The 25,112-nt window shown below is 30.1% G+C and overlaps 4 protein-coding genes across 4 annotated transcripts; 2 read left to right on the forward strand and 2 right to left on the reverse strand.

The window, feature by feature from the left end:
* Window positions 1-7,613: 7,613 nt before the first annotated feature.
* LOC114399620 (protein LATE FLOWERING-like) lies at window positions 7,614-8,618 on the forward strand. The gene has a single exon (XM_028361823.1). The coding sequence runs from the start codon at window positions 7,742-7,744 to the stop codon at window positions 8,324-8,326; it is 585 nt and encodes a 194-aa protein (XP_028217624.1). The 5' UTR covers window positions 7,614-7,741; the 3' UTR covers window positions 8,327-8,618.
* Window positions 8,619-8,696: 78 nt separating this feature from the next.
* LOC114399621 lies at window positions 8,697-10,394 on the forward strand. Its single transcript, XM_028361824.1, has one exon. The coding sequence runs from the start codon at window positions 9,836-9,838 to the stop codon at window positions 10,106-10,108; it is 273 nt and encodes a 90-aa protein (XP_028217625.1). The 5' UTR covers window positions 8,697-9,835; the 3' UTR covers window positions 10,109-10,394.
* Window positions 10,395-12,297: 1,903 nt separating this feature from the next.
* Window positions 12,298-13,590, reverse strand: LOC114399896. Its single transcript, XM_028362116.1, has one exon. It carries the CDS (start codon window positions 13,376-13,378, stop codon window positions 12,770-12,772), a length of 609 nt encoding a protein of 202 aa, XP_028217917.1. The 5' UTR covers window positions 13,379-13,590; the 3' UTR covers window positions 12,298-12,769.
* Window positions 13,591-19,680: 6,090 nt separating this feature from the next.
* LOC114399745 (transcription factor MYB111-like) lies at window positions 19,681-24,057 on the reverse strand. The gene is made up of 3 exons (XM_028361960.1): window positions 23,589-24,057; window positions 23,274-23,403; window positions 19,681-20,672 (listed from the first exon to the last, which is right to left on the reverse strand). Exons 1-3 carry the CDS (start codon window positions 23,719-23,721, stop codon window positions 19,871-19,873), a joined length of 1,065 nt encoding a protein of 354 aa, XP_028217761.1. The 5' UTR covers window positions 23,722-24,057; the 3' UTR covers window positions 19,681-19,870.
* Between the last annotated feature and the right edge of the window lie 1,055 nt (window positions 24,058-25,112).

Raw genomic sequence — 25,112 nt, forward strand, 5'->3', positions numbered from 1 at the left:
ATTTCAATTCGTATATGTTGCATCAAGTAAATGCATGTTTGGTGACCCCTTCACGAATTACGTATTTCAGAATTTTCACATATGATAAAGAAAAAAAAAAGCATAGAAGTTACTGAGACAGGGAGTAAACTTCATGACAGACGCAAATCCATTATCTCTTTTAAAGTAAGTGAAATATATAATAAAAATATGGATATAAACAGTTTTTATTTAAATTAAAGTAAATAAATTATAAAAAAAATGATTGAGAAAAATATATTTGATCACTTTATACATTTATTTATGTTAAAAAGTTAAATCAAACTTCTTTAACTCTAACCTTATGAGTTATGAGTCGTGGTTTAAATTAAACTGTTAATATTCGATAGGCGGGCTTCTAACTTTTGTCTGGACCATAAGAAAAAAAGAGAGTATTCGGCAAAAAGAATAACTACAAGTCCCTATTGGGCTCCCTATGATTCTGAACAACGAATCCACTAAACTGCTAGTATAAGCTTCATGGATTGCACAACAATTGTCCACTAACTTAATTCCTTCCATAGAAAATCTTGAAACATTTTTAGCGATTTTACACCATTAGAAAAAATTTGTAGCATTATTACAATGTCCAAAGTTAACAGAGTTAGAAAATAACCGAGGGCAGACACCAAAATGTATAAAATTTGGTACTAAATCTTATAATTTTTATGTAGACAGTCGAAACAGTAAAATGTAAATGAATACATGGAGCAAATAAATAAATAAATTTTTTATAATATATTTTTGAAAAAAAAAATCCAATCCCTTTCCTTAATAGAAGTAGGCAAGTGATTTTAGTGCGTGTTTGAATCAACATTCACATAATTTATTTTGAATAAAATTGATTTTGATTAAATGATTTTATAAAATTGATTTTGGTTAAAATGATTTTAAAGTGATATAATTTATGTTTAAATATTTTATTATAAAATTAATTTAAAAGTAAATTTTAATATAAATTTTGAATCCAATACCGCTATTCAAAATTATTTCAACCCATACTTAATTCTTAATTTTTCTCTAACATAAAATCAAATATAAAAATATATTTAAAATTAATTTTAAACTCAGATTTAATTCTCTAACACTAAACCAAATGATTAAATATCTTGTTCATAGTGTGGTTTGGTGGCAGCATAGATCCGTACGTATTGTCGGAGATGGTGTGGATCTGACGAAGAATGGCAGACAAATTTATGTATTTAACCATCGCCTGACAAAAACTTACTATTCGTAACCCTTTTGCTTGACCTTTGACAACGGAACTAGGACGCAAACTTTATACTTTTCTTTCTCTGCTGAAAACACAAATGTTTGATCTTAAAATTATTAATCCGAAAGTTGAAGGCTTGAAGGCAAAGAGAGACAAAGGGGCCTATGTTTCGTAAGTCACACGATACAAATCACATGAATTGCGGTTTGGGTTTGACTCCATGTGGAACAACAACAACAACCATGAACATGAACCCACTTCCAACTGTAAAGTGTAACCACTTGCCAATCTAATATTGTCCTAGACTTGTGAACCTTCGGCCCCTCCTCCCAAACACATATATGCAGGCATCTTCAGAAAGAAGAGCAAATAAACATTTCTAAAACCCGTCTCCCAATAATTATAACTAGCCACTATAAGTTACGGTTTCTTTAACATGTACATTTTAATTTAACATAAATAATTAAATTCATCTTAAATGGTTTCTTAAAAGATGAATTTTAAATTTAATTATGCGTAAATAATGTGATAAATTAATTCTGCAGTATAAATTTTGTAATTTATTATTAAATTGATCATAAAAATATACTTTTTTTTAAAATAATCCTTAATAATTACAATTTAATGACCCAATAATCACATAAATCTAATAAAAAAAATAATTTATTTTACTTTTTATACATTTAAAAATTAAATTTATATTTTTTATCATTTAAGAATCAATTAATCATCATATTATACTCATACTTGGATGAATTTAGTTATTTGTCCTTTAATTTACTCCGATTGAACTCATATGGGGTTTATTGTAATATTGTTTCAGTCACGTGGAACTAATTTATTAATTAAATCAGGACCTTGGAATGTATGAATCATCCAATCATCTAGGGGCAGAAATCGAATGTGGACATCAGTGTGTGGAGCAATGCAACTAGATGGAAGTATAAAAAGCAACCAATAGCATGCATAGTTGACCCCAGAATTGAAATCTTATCTATTTATTAAAATGTCTTGGTGCTTCATCATTTGTGTCCATGACGAGTTTTTCTTCCCTCCCTGGAACTGAAAAGGGAAATAGGGTGACTTGGGCTGTGGGCCATCTGCAAGGATTTTGTAATCTTGGAGATGCATGTGCTCCATTAAATGATTCCATTTCGTGTTTGATCCCAACATCATGCATCGCAGTACTGTTTTGGACTTATCCAGGAATAAGGTAACCCGCCCAAGCAAATGTTTACACAAATTTTATTTATTTGTTTCACACTTTTTCTCGTTGATGTGATTTGTCTTTCTTTCAATCAACTTAAATTCAACTTCATTAGTGGCCACATGTTTAAATATGCAAATAGTTCTACATTCAAAACATATTTTGCAGTAGAACAAAAAATCAAGCGTAGTTTAATTGATTAAGGTATTTAATTAGATATAAATTGCAAGTCTGCAAATTTGATTTCTCGTAATGTGAACCCTTTCTCATTTTTTTTTTTTAATTCTTCTCTTCCTTGTAAGGCATACTATAAGTCTCCGTTTAGACAAAAAAAAAAAAAAAGGAAGCCTATACTTTTTGAGTGTGGGTAGAAATTTTTAAGCCAAAAAGTATAAAAATACAAGCAAAATTCCAACCCTTAAACAATACATAAGCATATCCATGCAGCTACTTAAACAAAGTTTTAAAACGGTTTACTGTGCATGACACCTTTTTTTTTTAATAGAGATTATAGAGCTGAATGGTTGAACTTGAAGAAACACCGAGAGATTCGATCTTTTACATACCATTATGAAATAACATGTTACTTCGTATCATCATTACAAGGAACCAAAAAACCATAATGCGCTGTAAAACACAGTACAAAAGTGGAAAATCATGATAATGAAAAGAAATATGCCTTTGTGGGGATGTCTGGGTTAAGCTTAAGATGATGTTATTTAGATAAGTTTTATATATATTAATAGTCTATAAAAATTTTTACGATATATATTGTTCATTTTTATACTATAATAATTATTTATACATCTATTTATATACATTTATTGACTCTGCAGATTTTATTATTATTTGGTTTTTTTAATATCATTCGAACAATATTAGGTTGAGGATATGTGAATTATTATTAAATGGTAATTTTAAGAAAATATTGGGCACGTTGAAATGAATAAATGATTGGCTACGGATTATATTAATTCTGAATAAAGGAAGGCAGAAGTCATACATTATTAGGGTTTTGGGTTCAGTTTCTTAACGAGAAGACAACGCATGGTTAACAACGAATTGATTTTGTGAAAATTGTCGAAAAGTAAAATGCACCGAGAAGGACTGAACTGGAGAAGAAAAGGAATGGGCCATTCGCTGTACTTGGTGCTGCACATATGTATTTCATTGCCTGTGCTAAGCATAGTGTGATATCACACATCCAAGAAAGAGAAGAGGTATATACACATTTTGTTGGAGTCAAAACTATTTTTAATTTTTAAAATTGAAAGGATAAAGGGGTGGGTGGGAGAGAGATATGAATTAAATTAATAATATTTTTTGAATGAAAATTCTAACTATAAAAAATATATACACGTTAAGTATCTTATTCGAGCTATTATTTATACAATTAGTTTGTTATAATACAAATTTGTAGTTATTTATGTTTTCAATATTAACTTGTTAAATTTTGAAAGTAGTAACTAAAAAAAAACTTACAATTATTATCTATATTAACGAATCCTATAAATCAGAAATGAAACTTTACAAACAAATTAACAAGAATCTATACATAAGAAGAAACTTGGATATAATTTTTGTGTGTTAATTTCTAACAAGAATTAAAGTTTTACTTATTTTAAAATTATTATCTTATATTTCATTTCCAATTCAAAGATGAAGAAAAAAAGTATACGGGCATGAACCTAATGGAATAAGCTAGGTATCTATCACTCAATTCTCAATGATTTGGTCTATCTACGGGAATCCAAAACATGGAGGTAAGCCAAGAGATATGACACCATTACAGAGTGGTGGAGGGGACTGAACTAAGTAGCTAGTTTCTTCAAATGCATCTGAATTCTGAAATTCCCTTGCTAAAGTGGCCAAGTACATATAAGAAACAGAAACTGCACATGGATTTATACGAACGCTGTCAACCGAAATGATTCAAATTAAGGGGTACTGAGAATGGGGACCATGGGGTCCTTTCCTCAAGAGTGAAATAAATAATAAAATAAATTATGATTTACATTTTTATACTTTATTTTAATTTAAATTATTTTGGTTATATAGTTTATTTTTTAAAAGCTGCTGTAAAAGTGCAAAAATAAGCATAGACTTATCATGAACACGTAGAGATACCGTACAAGATTTTGAAGGGTTTTCTCACACAACTTATTAAGATTCTTCACAAAGCAAAGGTCAATCGAGGCAGGGCAATGGGAGACACTGTGATCAAGCGATCAAACCCAATCGAGAAGTGCAAGAATGCGAACAAAGGACACGCGCGTTGTAGTGGCCGACATCAATCTCGTCTTCTTTTGGATATATATATATATACGTAGTAAAGCTGAGACACGTGTCGAGGTCTGGAGACACTACGGATTCCCCAAGTACAATAAAAATTATGTATTTACTTTCATCATACTTTATCTTAATATATTCTCCTGTTTATTAAATAAAATATAAAAATATTTTTATTTTTATTTATAAATATTTTTAAAAATTGAAAATATATTGTAAAAAAATTGCATTACTCTGTTACTTTTTTTTAGTAAATTCAGGTTAAAAATAAATATTTTGAAATAATGCAATTTCTACATTAATAAGAAGTTAATCTCTCTCACTAAAAGTCAAATTCTTAATCACGTGCTTGAACAACATAATTAATTCGTAGAGCGTCATGTGTATACACCATTAATTTTCCAATCTCTTCCAATTATGTAGTTTGTTTAAGTTCTTACGGTCCTTATCCAAAGCCAACTCTACACATATATTTTTTAAAATCTTACTACAAAGTAAAGTTTTAAAAAAATTAAATTCCAATTAAATAAATCAACTAAATCTTAAGAAAATCATATTAAATAGAAATCTCTCTTGTAAAACAAACAACTCAATTTAAAGATAAAAATAAATAATCTCAATTATTATTAAAAAGCAATAATATATATACATATATAACAAGTTATAAATATATTAAAATAGATTATATACATTAGTGGGTCCTTAGATTATTTGATTTCTAATTAGGCTTCTAAATTAAAAAAGTAATAATTTTAATGTTCTACCAGTTTTGTAATTGGATCCTTGGAGTTGTTAAAACTCTCACAAATCGTAATTTTTTTTAACAATTTAAAGCTGTAGTAACAGAACAATGACTCAATTAGAAATTAATAGTTTAATTTTTTATCAACCAATGTTAACAATTAACATATTATATTAGCTAGAGGATTTAAATCTATAGTCTCATTATTCCTTTAATTCTTATGTCTCTTTCTCACTCACCAAACCACCTTACGACTCTCATTAGTTTAAAATCTAATTAAATTTTTAAAAAAGTTCAAAGACTTAATAATAATATATTAAACCCTTGAGATATTAACTATAATTTTTTCCAACAACTACTATAATTACTTACATTACTAGTACTATTTTAGAGAACCAAATGAATTGAATAAATAAGAACGGGGCCTCACCTATATCTTGCCTTACCATTTCCACGCCTTCCCTATGAATCGGCCAAAAGATCCATCACATCACAAGCGGGATTGTCTCGTAGTTACACACATAAAACACAAACCTATAATACGACGGAAAAAGAATGCTTGCATAGCTCATACTCATATCGCTCAACATGATTCTTGTAGTTGTAGGGAAGATATATGTCATAATCGCATACATTGAACCATGGCAATTCATGTATGGAGTGCTTTATTAATTAATCACAACTATTCACAGAAACGTGGGTTTACCACGCAGCAGATAGAAGCATTTTGCCACGCCTAGTCCATTCAGTGCGGTGATGTAATGGGAGTACATTGCGTCCTTTGAATCACAATGCATGATTAAAGCAAATAAGGGATAGATAAAAGGAAGTTAGTAAAACTACATAGTTTTGCCATTAACATGTAAGGGTAGAAAGGTGACGCTTTTTCAACGGGCGACATTTATGGCTTATGATTTTATGTCAATTTTTTTAATGGAATGAGATGAGAAGAGAATGAAGTATGTGGATATTCGACTTTGATGAGTAAATAGCTTGTCCCATGCACAAAAAATGAAAAATTTATTTTCTTCCACAAATTTGAAAAAAAAAAAAATACGTGCGACTGATTAGATATGTGCGTTAAATAAAAAACGAAAAGTATGTCATTAATCACTATTTCATTCCTTATCAAGCATAGCAACTGAAGCAAAATATTTAGGCACAAGATATTAATTGGTAAATATATAATATAAGAATGCATGCCGATCTTTCTCTCTTTAATATTCAGAAAAAAAAAATCTTTCTTTTTTATCTTTTAATGAAGAACAATAATACATAATTTATTGCCCTTTGTACTAAACAATATAAGACACATATTATATAATTTCATCTGCATTATTTTATATATATAATTTTAAAGGCGTGACAAGAAAGATATGAAATTCTTTATATTTTAAGACTTAAGTTCAAGACCTTTATCTATATATAGGTTTTTCTCTTAAACAAAATTACCCAATAATTACGTCTGCAGCTGTGCTTCGAAGAGTCATTTATCAAAAGGAATTGGAAGTAGGTTTAACAACGGCAAGTCGGCAACTAGACGATGTAGACAAGTGGATGTAAATAAAACAATGTGTTGAACGGAACATGGGAAAACGACAGACAAAAAATAAAAAGACTTGTGGGTATATAGAGATTCAGTGTGCAATTAAATTCTGCTCGTTCATAACTTTTTTTTTTTTCACTTTCACACGTTCAATGGCCGGGCGTGGCCTGTGGCATGTAGTACTGTATTGCACGATGGCTCTCTTTGTCCCTTTTACTTTGATACATGAATCTTATCAGGAATTAAAATCATCAACTGCATATTGAAGGCTTCTGTCACATATCGTTTTGATAGGAATATAGTACATGAGCACGTATATTGGTTTTTTTATGTAGATCTTACGTGTTATTCTGATTTTTATAATAAGTAGTTAATTAATAAATACCACCGCATTGCAATGGGTCTAAAATTTGCATAATTAATATAAATATCATTTTAATTTTTCTAAACTGTCTAAGGATCGTTTATAAACACCATATCTTTTTCAACTCATTTTTGGCGTGGCACAACATTATCAAGAGTCGACCAAACATCTAAATGGACAATCAATAGTTGGAATACGAGATCCTAATTATGCCTGCGGACTTTAGATCGAAACAAATAGGAACATGCCACAAGAAGATAAGTACGCCAGGCAATTATATCCAATTGGCACGCACGATGTTAATGTGCCTATAAATATGGCCAGCACACACTGCAAGAGCTTCATTGCTAAACAAAAGAAGCATGTCTAATCATCATCACGTAGTTCAGACCTCGCCACCGAAACTATTCGGTTTCCCACTAACAGAGCAGGAGGAATTGAATTCAGATGCAGAAAGAAAATACGAGGTTGGAGAGGACAGAAAATTCAGATGCCACTACTGCAAACGAGTATTCGGAAACTCTCAGGCCTTAGGGGGCCACCAAAACGCCCACAAGAAAGAGCGTCAGAGGGCGAGGCGTTTCCAAATCCACACTCATAGACGCTCCATTGCAGCACCATCTTCTGCTTCTGTTCTCAACTCACATGCAATAATAAGATCAGTACCTTCAGTTACAGTTACTACGCTACCCTCCTCCATTTACTTACGAGGAGGCCCTCCTACTACTTCTTCTCTTCTACCCATCTTCCATCCTCGTCAACCCAATAACACTAAGCACTTCCCATCACGGCCCATTTTGATTCCTTCTTCCACCTACCACCGTACTAATTGCACTCCATCCTTTCCTTTTCAGCTTTATGCCTCACCCTCTGTACTGCAATCTGCTCCTAACGTCCGTGATTTTTCTGCTGAGAGCAGGGAAGTTGATGTCCATCTCAAATTATAACTCTTAGATTGATTATTATTAATTTTTTTAGTGCTAGTTTCTAGCTGCTTCAGCCTTCTTTGCTCCAAATAGATCTTATCTTTTTTTCTCGCCCCTTCAGATTATGCGAGCTTGCTTTACCAATTATTGGCTCGAATAGTTAAACAGTACTTTCCAGAGTAGGAGCTAGACACTGTAGTGTGGTAAATCCCCCAGTCCTTATATTTCATTTTACTACTATATAGCCAAAACTTGCATGTAAATCAGATCAGCAAAAAAAAAAAAAAAATGAAACATTATCATTCCCTGCTAACAGTACTCACAATATGTATGCGGAATATATATAGCTATGCGAAGGTTTTAAAAAATTATCCGTACCAATAATTTTAGTCACAACATGATAAGTTTTGATGTTATCAGTGACGGTAACGCAATTCAAAGATTGCAAGTTTGGAATTTAAAATCTTTGCTGTAATCAGAGTGGTGTAAAAGATAATGACTATATAATATTGTCCAGTGTGGTAAATTTTTAAACCAGACCAAGAATTGAAAATGATTTGTTGGTCCATGGAAGTATAAAAGACTATTTCGTACAAAGATGGCTTATTACAGCCAGGTACTCGTTTGGGCCTAGCAGTGAATCAAACAATTAAAAGGATGGTCCAACAGTAATCAAGAAGATATGAACATTTGCTTGAGCCCATAAAAAAAAGTGGCACACAATGGAGAATGTACGCATCCTTCCCGCATATCCCGCACATAGCCACATACGTGTTCTATTCTATAAGCGTTGTTTACAGAATAATTTGGTTTTATTCACCATCCGTTAGTTCCTTCACGTTGAAGTCATAGACAATAACGCATACCAAACATTAAAATAAACTAATTAGCTAGCTAGACTTATCCTCGGTGTACTTACAATCTCCCTCCCTTCTTCAGATTACTAGTATCATACCACTATTTAACTCTAGATAACTTGAATCTACGATTTTCACTGAATCATTATTGTTGGTTACGAGTCTCTTGAGTGTTGATGGCTGATGACATATTTTCCTCAAAATAATCATACCATTGGGATTTGAGGACCACGTCAAATCTGGCGGACACCGGAAATGACGTCGTATCGTATGTAAAACGAATCATCACACATGGTAACACCACCAAAATGGACAAAGTCATTGGTTTTACTGCAACCCAAGTATCCCAACACTTACACTGCAGCATTCATAAGTGCTCATTTTTTTTTTCTCTCTCTCAAATTTGAATACTCCAAAAAAAAAAAAGTGTTAAGAAAGTAGACTTCATTGTTTCTTTATTCATGGAAAGTACGTTCCAGATTCCGAGCACAAAGGCCACTTTTCAAAGATCAGAACATTGCACGTTTCCGTGCCTTCACTATATTATATCCTCTTCCCAATACACCCCTTCAACTCAAACTCTTTCTCGAAAGTTCCAAACCCTAACGTAACCTCTCACCACCGCTCCCCCCAATAAAAGCCACTGCACTCTCTTTCCCTTCCGCGGCAGGACATGGAGAGTTACGGTTCAGGTCACCGTCCGTACGGAGGTGGCCGGAGGATGGAGGTTGTGAGCGGCAAAAGCCACGGTTGGAGTTCGACTCAGTCGCCGGATTCAACTCAGGCGAGTGAAAAGCCATGGAGATTCGGCGATCCTGAAGCGAAGAGAAAGAAAAGGATAGCGAAATACAAGGTTTACGGCGTAGAAGGGAAGGTTAAGGCTACGCTCAAAAAAGGTCTTAGATGGATCAAGAAAAAGTGTTCTCAGATCGCCCATGGTTACTAGTAGAAGTGTAGAACTAGAACTACTCATTTGACGTGGCAGTATCTAAATGCTGGTATTTCAGTCCTGATATCACATGCAAAGGTTCTTTTTCTCAATTCTTTGTTTATTTAATTTGTCCTTGCAGTCGAACGACTTTGTGCATTGATAGAGGATTTCTATCCTGTTGTTTGTATGATCACAAGGGGCTTCCATGAAATATGAGCCATTAATAGAGTTCTATTTCCTAATCGGAGTTTTGATGTGAATGTTGTTCGCAGCTATTTTTTCAAGCTCCATTTACTAATAAAAAAAATATTCTCAAATCTTGTAATGTACGGATTCGTTGTTAATGTCCTGTCCTATGAAAGATACAGATGAGGTTTAATTGACTGACATTTTATTTGGTTTGGGGTAGAGAAGCCATGGAGAGAGAGAGAGAATTAGAAGGTAAGATATTTTCTTATTTGGTTGGAATTACAAAAGAGAGAGAAAAAAAAATGAAACTCCAAGGAGAAAACTTTTGAGTAGATCATGTAAGCAGTGGAAATATAAAGAGTCTTTATATTATTATTTAGGTTTAGTTAATTTTTTCCCTCAGTTTATTAGATTTTGATGAATTTTATCCTCAACTTGTTTTTTACATATTTTTTCTTTTATTTTTTAAAATGACAAAATTTATTTCTCTCTTCTCATAATTAGAAGAAAAAAATTATTTTAATTTTTTTAATGTAACATTAATTATTTTTTTACTTATATTTCTTATAATATTATTTATATAAATTAAAAAAAATGAATTAATAATGATAAAGTTAATTTTATAAAATTTAATATACTATTTAATTAATTTATTAATTTTTTAAGTCTATATAAATAACTTAAGATTGCGATTAATTGGACGAATGAAGTATAGTGTTATGTCAGCATATTCATGTTTATGTTGACGTGGTTTTTATATTTTCATTACTATTTTTGTCAAATATAGGATGAAGTAAATAGTATTGTTATTTTTATAACTTTATTGTTAATTTGTATAGTGTAATGGTAACTAAAGCGCACTTATTTTTTATAATATTCTTTATTTTTCAGTTATTCTTTCTCAAAATTTAATTAGTCATTGATTTCAATGTATTAGATGTTGTCTTTAATTAATCAAATCTTGATAAATTGAACCCAAAAAATATTCCTTAGTTAGCATTAATTATTTTAATAAAAAAATTTATTATTCTTTTGTCAAAAGCTATTGTTAGTAGTTTCAAAATATATTGGGCTGGTTCTGAATTCTGGTCAGGCGCAAATAACATATGTTTCCCCCACTTCCATATTACATCTCACACCTTTAATTCCTTTGGGAAAGTCTATTCAAAAATGAAATTTTACATATTAGAATAAAGTTTCCAAAATGCAATAAAAGATGCATGATACAATAGTGAAAATGCAAGATGTAATAGTGGACACAAATTTATGTATGTTATCCGATAAGGCCATGAACATGTATGTTCGGTAATCCGGGACCTGGAAAAAGAAGTATTAATTTGCCGGGACACCCAACGGAGTTTGTTAAGTACGCGTGTTCTCCTAAACAAATACACAAATATTGCAAGAGAATATATATATTAACTGTGTAATGGATATAGAATATGACATAAATTTTTACTATATAGTCATTGTATTTTAAAATTTATATGTTATAAGACGTACGCTGAAAAAGATAATATATATATTAACTGTGGGTCACACCAAAAAGATATATTAACTGTGGAACTAAATAGAATGAAAACAAACATAATACTGTATTGTTTTGATAACGCATTAAATGCTACTAAAAAATACATTAAAAATTATTTAACCTCCGCGTGTAGCAAACAAATTAGAATTTGATCAAATTAAATTAAGGTTGTCGATTTTTTTTATCAGTCATTAAGGATTTAAGGTTATTGATTAAGTTGCAATTTGCAAACTTGAATGAATTCAAATTAAATTTTTGTAGGGGTTCAAATTAAAATTATTAAATTAAACTACATTTAAAAAATACTTTGGGATGAAAATAAGACGAGGATTTGATGATTAGTTAATGTTTCATAAAAAAATTTATCATTAGTGTAAATGTTAAGGCAACAACATAAAGTTATCAATCTAAATCCCAAAATAAAAATAAAAATGATCAAACTAAATAAGAATAAGAAAATAAAAATGAAAGGTGCACAAACCCATGAAATGAATTTCCCTCACCATAAAAGTTTTTTTCATTTAAGAATCACCTAAAAGAAACAAATAAATTGCAACACTGCACTTCATTCATCTCCCTAAGACCAGAAAAACTCCAAATAAAAGAAAATATTTTCTTCATGATCCCTCTACCTTTGCCCATGCCATCTTCATGTTCCTGTTCCTCATCAAGCAAAAATAGTATCTATCTTGACGCCTTCAACATCCCCCATCAACAAGAACAAATGAAGAGAACCAAAAACAAAAAAGGAATATAATATCCAATTAAACTCATATCACACACATATATATATAGATTCTTTCTTATTCATGTCTAATTCTTGTCCCTTAATTAAAAATGACATCTTAATCACATGTTATATTTTAATTAGCTAGGGAAAAAGACAAGAAACACCAAATGCATGCATTTACAAGTGATTTGAGTCTTAAATATCCATTAATACACACGTACGTACATCACAAACCCAATGACCTTTGGCTTCGCTCAACGTAACGACGATCCACGGAATCCAAACGTTGCAGCTTCATTTCTTGGTAGAACTGAGCAATGAAATCCTCAGCCTTGGCATCAATCATCTCATCCCCGTCTCCATCAACGTGTTGCTCGTAGTCCTCCACAATCACCTCTTGCTTCTCATTTTCCTCGTCATTTTGAACGAGTTCGTTCAACCCTACGGCTGAAGCGTAACGGCTACTAGGTGGGGAAGGCGAATAAGGCTCCTCCTCCGCCCCAAAATCAGAAACATAGCCGCCGCAATCCGATTTATATTCAGATGGAGAATCAGGTGATGAGCGTGGAGATTGGGTGCTTTGAAGGTGCAATGGCCTCATGGACCCCACAAACTTCCCCCAAGTGCTCTTGGACCTCTCACCATCCTCATTATTATCCACCTGAAGCGCGGTTGGTTTTGCGGAACGCCCTCGCATCTTGAAGAGTGCCACCCTGAGAAAGCGCATGCCGCCACCGTTCTTCTTCTTTGGGGACACGGACACATGTTGCTCTGTTTTTATGTTTGGGATGTTGATGACAGCGCATTCAGGTTGTGTTTCCATGATCGAGGACATGAAATATGAATGAAGGAGTTTTAGGTGATTTTCTCACCCCCTGCGGGGAGGTTTGGGAGGAGAAGGCACCAAGGAAAGAATATTGCTGACAAACAAGTTTATATATGAGAGAGAGAGAAAAAAAAAAACAAACTCCTTTAAAGGGCCAGCGCAGCAGTTCTAAGGTCTTATTTTTAGAGCAATTCTTGTTTGTCTATATCAATTGCAAGGTTTGTAACTGTATGGCGTACATTATTTGGCAAGTTAAATGCCCAAAATAACGTTATTATTATTATTATTAAAATTAAAGACAACTATTTGCAAATTTTCAAAATTGAGTTAGGTAATAGAGAATTTGGAATAGAGGCCTGTACAAATGAAAGAGAATGAAACTAAAATAAAGGCCAATCACAAAGGTAGAGTGGTAATTAGAGCCCAAAAGAGAATTAACTATAGAATGTAAGAATATGAAGGGCGATATTTGAGGCAAGTGATTTGCATAGAACTAGCAATGGTGAAAAAACATGTTTTTTCAAGACTAAATCATCTCATCTAACGACTAGAGTTTATTTGGTTTACATTCTGATGCCCTCTTATGTTAAGACTTTTCTTCTAATTCTATAAATTATTCTAATTCATTCTTTATAAATTTGATGGTAGATAAATTAGCTAACGTAAACATTTGCCTAACTTTTGAAGTGATAAATGTGTAGCTTAAGTCATATGTAAAGGGTTAGATCTTTGGTTACCAGTACTCTATCTTCTTAAGGAATTAATCTCATGGCTTTAAGGTATAAGAATATTTTGTTGTCAACAAAAAAAATGATAATTGTGAATTACATTAGTCTTTAAATATCAAATACATTCATCATCTTTTTATTCGGAATACTTGGCCTCCTCAAATATCCCCCTCTTGGTTTAGCAGATGCTATAGGGGTTCTGAGGATTCAAATTTAGTTTTGTCTTTCTTTTCTTGTTGTTCTTAATTTTCTGCCGCATAAAAAATGCATTCATTCTTTATAAAAAAAAGTCATTTATTCTTGTGTGATACATTTGTGTATATATCTTTTAAAAGAAATATAAACTTTATGCTTATTTTTATTCATATATTATTGTGTGTCACACTATTAGATTAATTTTTAGTAATATTTTTTTTATCTAACGCTTAACACAATTTTTATTAAAAATCTTTGACAACATTCAATATATGTTATCAAATTATTATTAAATGTTGATGATGTTTTTTTAATGTTACCAAAGACTTTTAGTAACATTTTTAATAAATATTAAATAAAAAATATTATTAAAGATCAGACGTGTATATGTAGTAATACCAAATAGGTATAAGAGTCATGGCAGAGAGATAGTTATATTCGTTAATGTACTAAAAATGGGAATTAATACCATATTGACCATAATATGTAGTCAAACCTTCCATTAGTTAATTATAATAAAATATAATATGAATACCATTATATTATTTATTTAAATATAGTAACTGAAATTTAAACTTTTTAAACTAATTAAATTTTTATTTAGCCGAATCTACAAGTTTTTCATTTAACTTATTTTTATTTTCCCTTCAAGCTGCATACACCCTTCTTGCTGTCAGAAAAATATAATAATAAAGGTTTTGTATATCTATATCATTTATACTTGTCTAAATAGATTAGCTTATTATTATTTTTTAAAAAATCAAACAAACTTAATTTTTTTTTCAAGTAAATATTTTTAGGGAAGTTTTTATCAAAATTATATAGCAAACAACCCCCACTTTACCCAAGCTTCACTGTCTAAATATAGGATAGGGGTCGAGTATATATCTCTGAACTATTAGGCTCGTGAATTCGACCGATGCAGGCATGCGGCCTGCCATAAATAACACGAGTTACATTGTTGCAAGTTGCAACTCCAGTTCTAATATCATGGTGATCCCACAAATGAGTATGGGACTGACCTACAAAAGTCCCCATCCCAACCTGCTAAAATAATTAATTAAGTTGGTTGGGGTTGAAAATAGCCCATTATATTTTAATGAATTGTGAAGAGAAAACAAAATAACCACTTAAAACCCTTGATCATTATGTCTTTAAGATATAATATTAATTTAATGATAAATTTTAGTTGAAACAAATACAAATAATTTCAACTTCTGTTAAAATAAATTTTAGTTGAATTTTATTTAATTTATCCTACATTAATACTTTGATGCATATACTTGTTATTTATTGATTTAAAAATATAATTAAGAATATGTTTGAATGGAAAAATTTAATAGGATAATTCTATTTTTTAAAGTATTTTAATTACTTTTCAGTTAAATAGGTGTTTGGATAAAAAATTTGAAAAAAAATTAAAATTTTAGTATTTTGGTAAGGTATTTTAATTAACTTAAATATTAGGATTTTAAATTCTTTCAAAAAATGAAAGAATTTGAAATTTTTTTGTGAAACACATTCTCCTTTGTACTCCTTCATAGCTTTTCACTCTTCTCTTCCTCTCTGCCCTCAATCTCTCTCTTGCAACAACACTCATTCTCTTTCTTCGTAGCCCCCACATTGTTGCTTCCGAAGAGCGCGGTGTGAAGAAAGGAGTTAGTTGCGAGATTGGCAAAAAGATCGTTATGACGGTGGATAGTGACTCTTTCATTTTGAGTAGTGTCACCACTTTGTCTGCACATGACACCAGGGATCTCCGCGAGGTTGTTGAGGAGATTCAGGATGAGTTTGTGACGGTGTCGAATTTCAAGGAAAAAGGTTGCGTTGTTGCTTGAGGTTTGCAAACGGCCTTATAGATCTAGGGTTGCTGCACTTAGAGGTATGAATGAATGTTCTGTCTTCTTCTGTGAAATGTTAGAATTATAAGTTACGGATGGAGTTGTTTTTGTTTTTGTGTGTGTGGGAGGGACTTGAGCTTGTGAATGGTATTGTGGGAGTGTTGGTATTTGGCTTGTTTGATCCTTTTGCTGAACCACTTGAGGTAGCGAAGGTGACATAGATTGACTAATTTGCTCCTTTGGGACTTTGGCTGTTTTGTTTGCTTATTAGATTTAGTCTATTTGTGTTTTACAATTTCATCCAAACACAATTTTGAAAATAAAGAAATTTAATTTTTTATCCAAACACAGAATTTTAAAAATGAAGGAATTTAAATTGAAACATTTAAAATTTTCAGAATTTTAAATTTTTTAAAATTTTAAATTTCTCCATCCAAACATATTCTAAGAGTATTCAATTTTAATATTTTTGTAAGGGATACGAATTTTATCTTGAAAATTAGCATATTATACATATATTTTCTTAATTTAATATTTAATATGACGTGAAAAAATATTAAATGTCTATTTATTTGAGGCTTAAATTCACTTTTGATCCTTATGATTTTATAATTGTATAATTTTAGTCCTCCAAAATGAATTATTTAAGCCTTAATTTTAATATGTTAATATAAAAATTCACATAGTTATTTAAAAAAAAATGGATGAGTTATCCTTCGACCTAGATGTTGGCCTAATTTGACTCTCACGTGCAAATTCCTAGGATGTATCGATCATACAAGAAATTACATTATAGGATTTTGAATAACAAAATTCTTACATCTATTATACTCTCTTATTTCTATGAAAAAGTTTAGAACATTTATAAAAATCCATAATGTTGTTGAGAAATTATTACTAATGTTTTTTTCTTCTGTGGCTTTCTTTGTTTGGTTTCTCTATTAGTATCAAAATCTTTTGAAATTGTTGTTAACCTTTTATGTTTCTTTTGATATAACTTTTATAATTTCTTCTTGTTTTTCATTCAAATTCCTTTTTCTTTTTGGATCTATGAAAAATTGTTCTATTTATTTAGTCTGTGTTGACCGTAACTATCCATATGCTAATGTGAATATTGTTTGAACCTTCCCGAGTTGTAAATATTATTATATTTTTACTTTGGCTTTGTGATTTGAAATTTAGCTTCATATTGTTATTATTATTATTGTTAAGCAAATATGATCTTAAATGTTTTCCTTTTAAATTAGGTTTTGGGGACTTTTGGTAAAACAATATATCAAAATATACTCTCTTGGTTTCTTGCATTTGAATGAAAACTTCTAAATTGAAGATTAATTTGGCTATCCTTTTCTCCCTTGCTTCTCTGGCTCGTTAAATGGTGTAGTGACCTCACTGTTTTATTGGATAAGTTTATCGTTATTGACCTATTTTGTTTTGAATCCAGTAATTTAAACTGTTTCAGAATGCTTGGTTAATTTGAGAGGAGTTGTTTATCCTTCGGGTGTACTTGATAAAACTTTTGCAAAATTAGGAAATGAAAATAGGGACACCTAGCTTCTAGTCACGGGCAAAGATAGCCCTTTGTCAAGACAAAAATGTGCAAAAAATAGCTAGAAAATAACAATAGGGATCATGCAAAAGTAGAATACAATAATTCTTTCCTCTAGGGAACATTTAATATATATTTTAAATTATTTAAAAAGTAATGATTGAGTATTTTTAATGTTTTTATGCAATAAATATTTTCTTAATAAATTACTTTTTATATTTTTGGTTGCATCATGTGTTTCTTTAATTTTGTGAAGAAGTTGAAAGCCATTAATTTAATTTCAAATATGGTATTGATTATTGTTATGTTCAGCTGTTTGATTGATCGAGTAACAAGGAATGTCACATGTACTAGAGATAAAAGTCTTATTAAGGAAGGGCACAAAAGTTTTCCAAGGGGGCATACCTCTTTGTTTGTTTTATTAATATATAAATATACTTTTCTCTAGACATTTGCATGTCCTTTTTTGAAATTTTTTTTTTAGAATTTCACCTCAATATATTTTAATTTAAAAAAGAACATTTTAAAATAATTTTTTAATAAATCATCTAAGAATTTCTACATTCTAAACTAGTTTTTGAAAAAATCGTTTTAGAATCTTCAATTTTTTTTCTAATTTCTTTCTTTTTTAAAAAAAAATATTCTAAGACAATTTATTAAAAAACTATCTTAAAATGCTTGAATCTTAAGATAATTTTTTTAAAAGTTATCTTAAAATCCTCAACTCTATTTTTTTAAAAAATTAATAATTATAAAACAGTTATTTTTTTTAATATTATTTTAAAATTGTAACTTTTTTAAGATAATTTTTTGAAAACCATCATTATAGATACGAACATTCTACGACATTACTTATGATGACGGTGAATAACTAACGTATAATGTCTGAAATAACTCTTGTAGAAAAACACTAATAAAACTAAATCAATTTTTAAGTCTAAAAACTTTAAACGATCCATTCCATTTCCATGTTGATATCACAGTTGCAAACTGTGAATATTGTGTTACGAAACAGAAAAGTTAGAAGATTTATTTAGGAAACAGTAATAATCCTATCTGCTTAGTTTTAAAATCTTGCATCTAAAAACACCAGCTGGTACACTTCCGCTTTACTTTCACATAAAAAAAAGATACAATCAGTAGGTGTGATGGGACAAAATGTAAGGTTGGTAGAATCACGTGAAAGAATGAAATAATAAGTGAAGTTTAATGAGAGAAGTTACAATTCGAGATATTTATATCAGATGAGATAAAGCCTAGCTTTTATATTATAACTACGAGAGAAGTTACAAAAGCATTTTTTTATATTCAAATCATAAAACATAATAAATTGACTTCAATCGTATCAGTAAATGTTTACGAGCATACTACAACATTTGATTAATATCATTACCAAAAGAAAAACATTTGATTAATATCATATTTAGTCTTTGTAGTATTAATTAATTTCATAATATTTTTTCAACCCGATATTGTAAATAGAGTAATGATGTATTTTGCTATATTATACTATATATATATATATATATATATATATATATATATATATATATATATATATATATATATATATATATATATATATATATATATATTACTTCATTTTTCGATAAAAAATTACTTCATTTTTCATCATTTTCTGCCCTTAATTTTTCTTTAGTTTTTGTTTTTTCAAGAGCACACAAAAAAAGAGATTTGTGATAACTATTCCTAATTTTTTAGATTTCAATAGAAAAATTGTTCACGGCTGTTGTTAGATTTGACTCTGAATGATTAAAAAAATAAAAAAATATTTAATTATTAAATAAAAATATATTAAGTCGCAGTATTGTTTTAATAAACATATCTTATTTTTTAATTAATAAATAAATCTGTTGAAAAAAGACACAATTAATCTCATTAACTAACTATTTGCTCTTTTTTTAAAAAGAACGAGTGAAATTCCATTAGATTTGCAAAAATCCACACACATTTCTCAATTAAATGAGCTAGATCTCATTAGTTATTTATTTTTCTCATTCTTTTATATTTGATTAATAAGCACAACTAATTATGCAAGAATCAATGCAAACACGTACGTTATTTACATTCTACCCTAAGACATGCAAAATGGTTCCATGTCCATAGTTTCACATCCCAAAAAGGGAAAGAAAAAATGACAGAGAAGAAGAGAACATATGCTAGGTCCTTAACTTGAAGAGAGAAACCAATCAACCATAGCTTTTAATTTGTCACTATGAATCTCTCCAAGGCTCTGAAGATCCTTCTCCCAATCTTCATCTTCCCACAGCCAAGTGAGGAGGTTTTGATCCAAGTCCGAAGCAATGGAAGAGGAAGAATGCAACCGATCATGATCCCCACTCGACATAATTACGTTCGTACACATGTCGTCATCAACTTTTTCATTCCCAACCACAATATTGATATTGCTCTCTCTTTGTTCATCAGAAATGGTCCAAACCCCACTTGCTTCCTGCCAGCAATGGTCCATGAAATCATCAAAATTTAACACTAACTCTCCCCCGTTAATAACTTCCTCAACATACGGCCCCCATATGTCGTCATTTAATATTTCTTCTTTCTCGCCTTCAACACACATAGTAGTAGTGTTTTCATGTTTATGATCATTGGTTATTGTACTAGCAGTGCTCGACCCATCAACTTGCTCCTCCATTAATATTATATTGGTGGACAAATATTTCTCGGTCTCAAGTGGGGGTTTTGGAGGGAGAGGAACTGCTACTTCATTATTGAGATGATGATGAATTTGTTGTTGTTGTTGTTGTGTACTACTACTACCCTTTTGGTTTTTGTTCTTCATGGCCCAGCGGCTGGTTCTACCACGTTTGCGCCGAGGAGGTAGGGTGATGATGCCTTTAGAAGTTGTTTTCCCATGGAAAGTGTAAATTTTTCTGCTCAAATGAGAGTTCCAGTAGTTTTTTATCTCGTTGTCTGTTCTTCCAGGTAAATGACTTGCTATCAACGACCAGCTGAACAAGTTACCAAACTCGTCAACTATATCATCATGTCCTTTTCATTTTTATTCTTTATCCTTTTGTTTTGTGTGAGCTTCACGTGGGTGTGAAAAAAATAATTAATAAATAGAAAATATAAAGATCATGTGCATATCATTGTTATTAAAAATTAGGTGATCATACAAAAATATTTTATAGGGTGAGTCCATATCTTATTTTTTATTGTACTATTAACAACAATTTCATACATGCACGTTGATATTGTTAAATAGGAGAATTATATACTTATTCATGATTTTATTGTTTTTAATAAACTTTAATTTATTATTAATTCCTTCATTTTTATTCCATCTTTATTTGTGTAAGTTTTTAATTTTACAAATTAAGAAATATTTAATTTTATAAATTTAGACTAATACACTAATTTATTATTTTACAAATTTCAATACTATACCCGAATTTCTAGTACTGTAAAAGAGTGAAAATTATTAATACTCCGTTATTTTTACATGACTACGAATACTCCATTAAGAAGCCATCCTAATTATTTCACTATATATTATTTTTTTTGCTGAATAATTACTCCGCTATGTGTAAGCGTAGAAAAGTGCAGAAAAGAAATGTACACTTATATATCAAAATTATAAAACAATAATTTTTTTGAAATGAAATAAAAATGCTAAAAAAAATTAGGAATGAAGAGAGTAATAAAGAATATGTTATAAAACCAGTATATTAAAATGTGTGTTGCTAACATTTTTTATATTAAAATAACAAATATAAATTAAAATAAATTAAAATATTAGTTGAATTAAATAAAATTAATCTATGTTTTTAAAATCTAACTTTATAGATAAAAAATAATTTGCCGAAAATTTATAAATATTTTATTACATTTTATATTAGTTGTAGAAAATTAAATTTAATTAATTATTATTTTAGTTTGCACGGTGCACATAACAACTGTATATGTTTATATAATTAAAATTTAAAATCAATAAATATTTTAAAATGCATAAAATATATTATAATCAAATTTATAATAAATAAATATTTTTACATATAAATTGTATTTTCTCTGATATCGAATATAATCAAATCCATATATTTTGATCTCCAATATAAATAAATTTAAACAAATTAGTAGATTTAATGAGAAAATATCTATATTATTTTTCTTTTAATTGAGATCCTATTGCCTTTTTTTATTTTTGATATCAAATTTTAATAAATAATAATTTAAAAAGGAAAACTATTTTTTAAGTGAAATTAAAAAATTAAATAATATTAACTAATTCCCTTACTAAGTGTGAAATCATCTTTCTTTTCTCTTATAATATAATATCTAGACTAGAAGGAGTATTTCAAAATTACAATGAACGAGTTATATTATGGTAGCAAATTATGTTTAGTTAATAATTATTGACAAATTATTTAAAAATAATTGAAATTTAATTTGAAAAAAAAGATTAAAAAAAGTAGTAAATTAAAAGAGATAAACGTTAAGCGACTCAAGTATTGAAATAAAGATAAAAGTAAAAAAGTTGAAAAAAATTGAGTTGTTTCTAATTTCATATAAAATTAAATGTAAAATTAAAACAAGAAATACATATATAAAAAAATTAATTAAATATTCAATATATAAGATTAAAATAAGACATATAAGGCGCGAGACAACCCGGGGCACAAGACAACGCATGCATCTCGTGTATCCAATATAAAATATAAAGAAATGACACTTTATTACATTATTTTTAAAAATATTTTTATTATTAATTAAAATTTATGATAACAATTAACTAAACCAAATTTTATACGTGTGAATTGATTAAAATTTACTAGTAATATTTTATTTACTATTTAAAAAGAGGATGTAACTCTTTCCGACATCAATGACCTTACCAAGGGAGCAATACCGGCTCTTATGAAAACATAAAAGAGCATAAAAAATAGATAACACAATTTTTTATCTTTAAATAAAAAAAATTATTTTAATTTTTTTTATCAATGCCCTTATAATACTGATTAATATTTATCTTTTTTATTTTGATAAAATTAATTGATTTTTTAATAAATATGATTTATTTATTTATTTATTATATTTGACTGCGGATGGATATTTGTGTAATGAAAGCTTCCAAAAGAAGGTAGCAGCATTTAAGTTTGGGCAGAAGCTAATCATTAAATAGCCCGGCAATATTGAAGGCTGTTTGACCCGGTATTGCTGCCCTTGTCAGGTCGTCGGAAAGAGTTACATCCTCTTTTTAAATAGTAAATAAAATATTACTAGTAAATTTTAATCAATTCACACGTATAAAATTTGGTTTAGTTAATTCTTATCATAAATTTTAATCAATAATAAAAATATTTTTAAAAATAATGTAATAAAGTGTCATTTCTTTATATTTTATATTGGATACACGAGATGCATGCGTTGTCTTGTGCCCCGGGTTGTCTCGCGTCTTATTTTTACTTTAAAGATAAAAAATAGAAAAAAATAAACTATACTAGCTAGTATTATATAGTAGTATTTAAGAGATGAAAAGTTTTTAAATTACAAGTAAATGAGCTTGAATCTCAGACGTGAGCATCAAATTAATGAATCTCGACACTAACCTGCTGCCAAACGAAGCATGCAACTTCAGAATGGTACTTTCCTCCTCAACAGAAAAGTTTCCTCTTTTGAGATCAGCTCTTAGATAGTTAATCCACCTTAGCCTGCAACTCTTCCCGCATCTCAACAATCCTTCAGAAGCAAAGATTCAAAATGCCAGTAAACTAGAGAGAAAGCCAATCAATGGCACAAAATTAGACCTTCTACGAGAAATTTTATTCACAGTCAACAAAAAGGTAGTAGTAGTAGTAGTACCCAGCTAAGCAAAATGTGTACATAATAATAATAATGGTATATATTAATTACTTGGTACGTACCTGCATTTTTCGGCAATGATCTCCACGAACCTTCTCCATTGGCCATAATGTACTTGGTCAAAATTTCATCCTCCTCCGTTGTCCACCTTCCCTTCTTCAATCCCACTTTCTCACAACAAGGAGCCCTTACCATATCTCTGAGGTGTGCAATTCGTACGCTATATATATATATCTATATATCCACCACTCTATATATATGGAACTACAATGCAGGCAAGGCAACAAATTAAACTAGTTAGCCAGTTTTGAAAAACGGCTACCTCTAAATTTGACTATATATAACTGTGATGGTGGTTGTAGGGTGTGTGTGTGCATGTTTGAGTTGATTTATTTATGTGAGCCTCGTTGTGCTTGGTGCTTGCTGGCATAGGAGCAAAGGATTCAATTTGCAGAGCAAGTTATTAAAAAGAGGAAAAGAGAAAGGGGAAGTGGGGCTACGATGGAGATGTATCAGTGGTGGTAGAGCCTGCCACGTCGACTGTGTCTCAATGCTATGGCTTTCTCACTGTCCAGGGACATCGGATTGTTAACTTTTTTAACTATTAATTATAGTTCCTCTGAATTTGACTTGTCCCTTCGCATACACTCTGTCTCGGCAGGGACATTTTTACAAATTATTTATTAAAAAGGGGTTTTTTTGCAATTATTTTTGGGGAGAGTCTGTTTTTTTATTACAAAGCGCCCTCAGACTGACACTTCCACTGTGCACATGACACGTGGCACAGCAGGTAGCGCCCCTGACGCGAGCGCCTTTGGTAGCGTCCAGGGGTCAGGCGCTACTGTTAGCGCAGGGCGGCCAGGCTCTTCCCACACCCCCCCCACCCTTCTGAGCCTCTTCCCACACTCCCAGTCTCTTCTTCTCACACTCCCAGCCTCTTCCCACACCCCCTCCACCCCAACATTTAAATTTAAATTTTGTTTCATTTTTGTTATTAGTATTATTTGTTATTTTTTTATATTCCCACACCCCCCACCCCAAAATTTCAATAAGATTATTTTTTATGCACTCTAAATTGTATATTTTTTAATTTGTTTATAAAAAAATTAAATTTTTTTCATTTTCATTATTAGTATTATTTGTTATTTTTTTATATTTTATTATTCTCTCTTTTTTAAGTATATATAAGTACATTTTTAATAAAATACATTTTCACCTAAAATACATTTTGAAATCCTAAAATGTTTTAAAATGCTTTTTGATTTGGTCAATTCTTTTTTGATTTGGCCATTAAATTACGTTAGAGATCACTTTTGGTTTATTTGTCATTAACATTATGGTTATTTATTTTAAAAGCATTGTACAATAAGATTGAAACGTTGAAGTGACAATAATATAAAATTAACATGAAAAAAAATCATACAAAGTACATGACAATATGAAACACATGGAAAAAAAATAATACAAAGTACATGAAAATGTTAAACCATGCGGAAAAAATGTAAAGTCATTATTAATCAATCATCACTATGTCTGTGATGCCGCGACGAAGTCCCACATGGTCGGTCCCAATTTCTAGCTGCCCT

The sequence above is a fragment of the Glycine soja genome, chromosome 19, assembly GCF_004193775.1.
Source record: "Glycine soja cultivar W05 chromosome 19, ASM419377v2, whole genome shotgun sequence".
Lineage (NCBI taxonomy): Eukaryota > Viridiplantae > Streptophyta > Magnoliopsida > Fabales > Fabaceae > Glycine > Glycine soja.

Bases quoted from the DNA above. Each gene is read 5' to 3' on its own strand.
- LOC114399745 (XM_028361960.1), bottom strand. From the start codon at position 23,721: ATGGTAAGGGCTCCTTGTTGTGAGAAAGTGGGATTGAAGAAGGGAAGG. The intron at 23,404-23,588 runs GTACGTACCAAG...TTGCTTCTGAAG, and splicing joins ATCATTGCCGAAAAATGCAG to GATTGTTGAGATGCGGGAAG. The intron at 20,673-23,273 runs GTTAGTGTCGAG...TAACTTGTTCAG, and splicing joins CATGCTTCGTTTGGCAGCAG to CTGGTCGTTGATAGCAAGTC.
- LOC114399620 (XM_028361823.1), top strand. From the start codon at position 7,742: ATGTCTAATCATCATCACGTAGTTCAGACCTCGCCACCGAAACTATTC.
- LOC114399896 (XM_028362116.1), bottom strand. From the start codon at position 13,378: ATGTCCTCGATCATGGAAACACAACCTGAATGCGCTGTCATCAACATC.
- LOC114399621 (XM_028361824.1), top strand. From the start codon at position 9,836: ATGGAGAGTTACGGTTCAGGTCACCGTCCGTACGGAGGTGGCCGGAGG.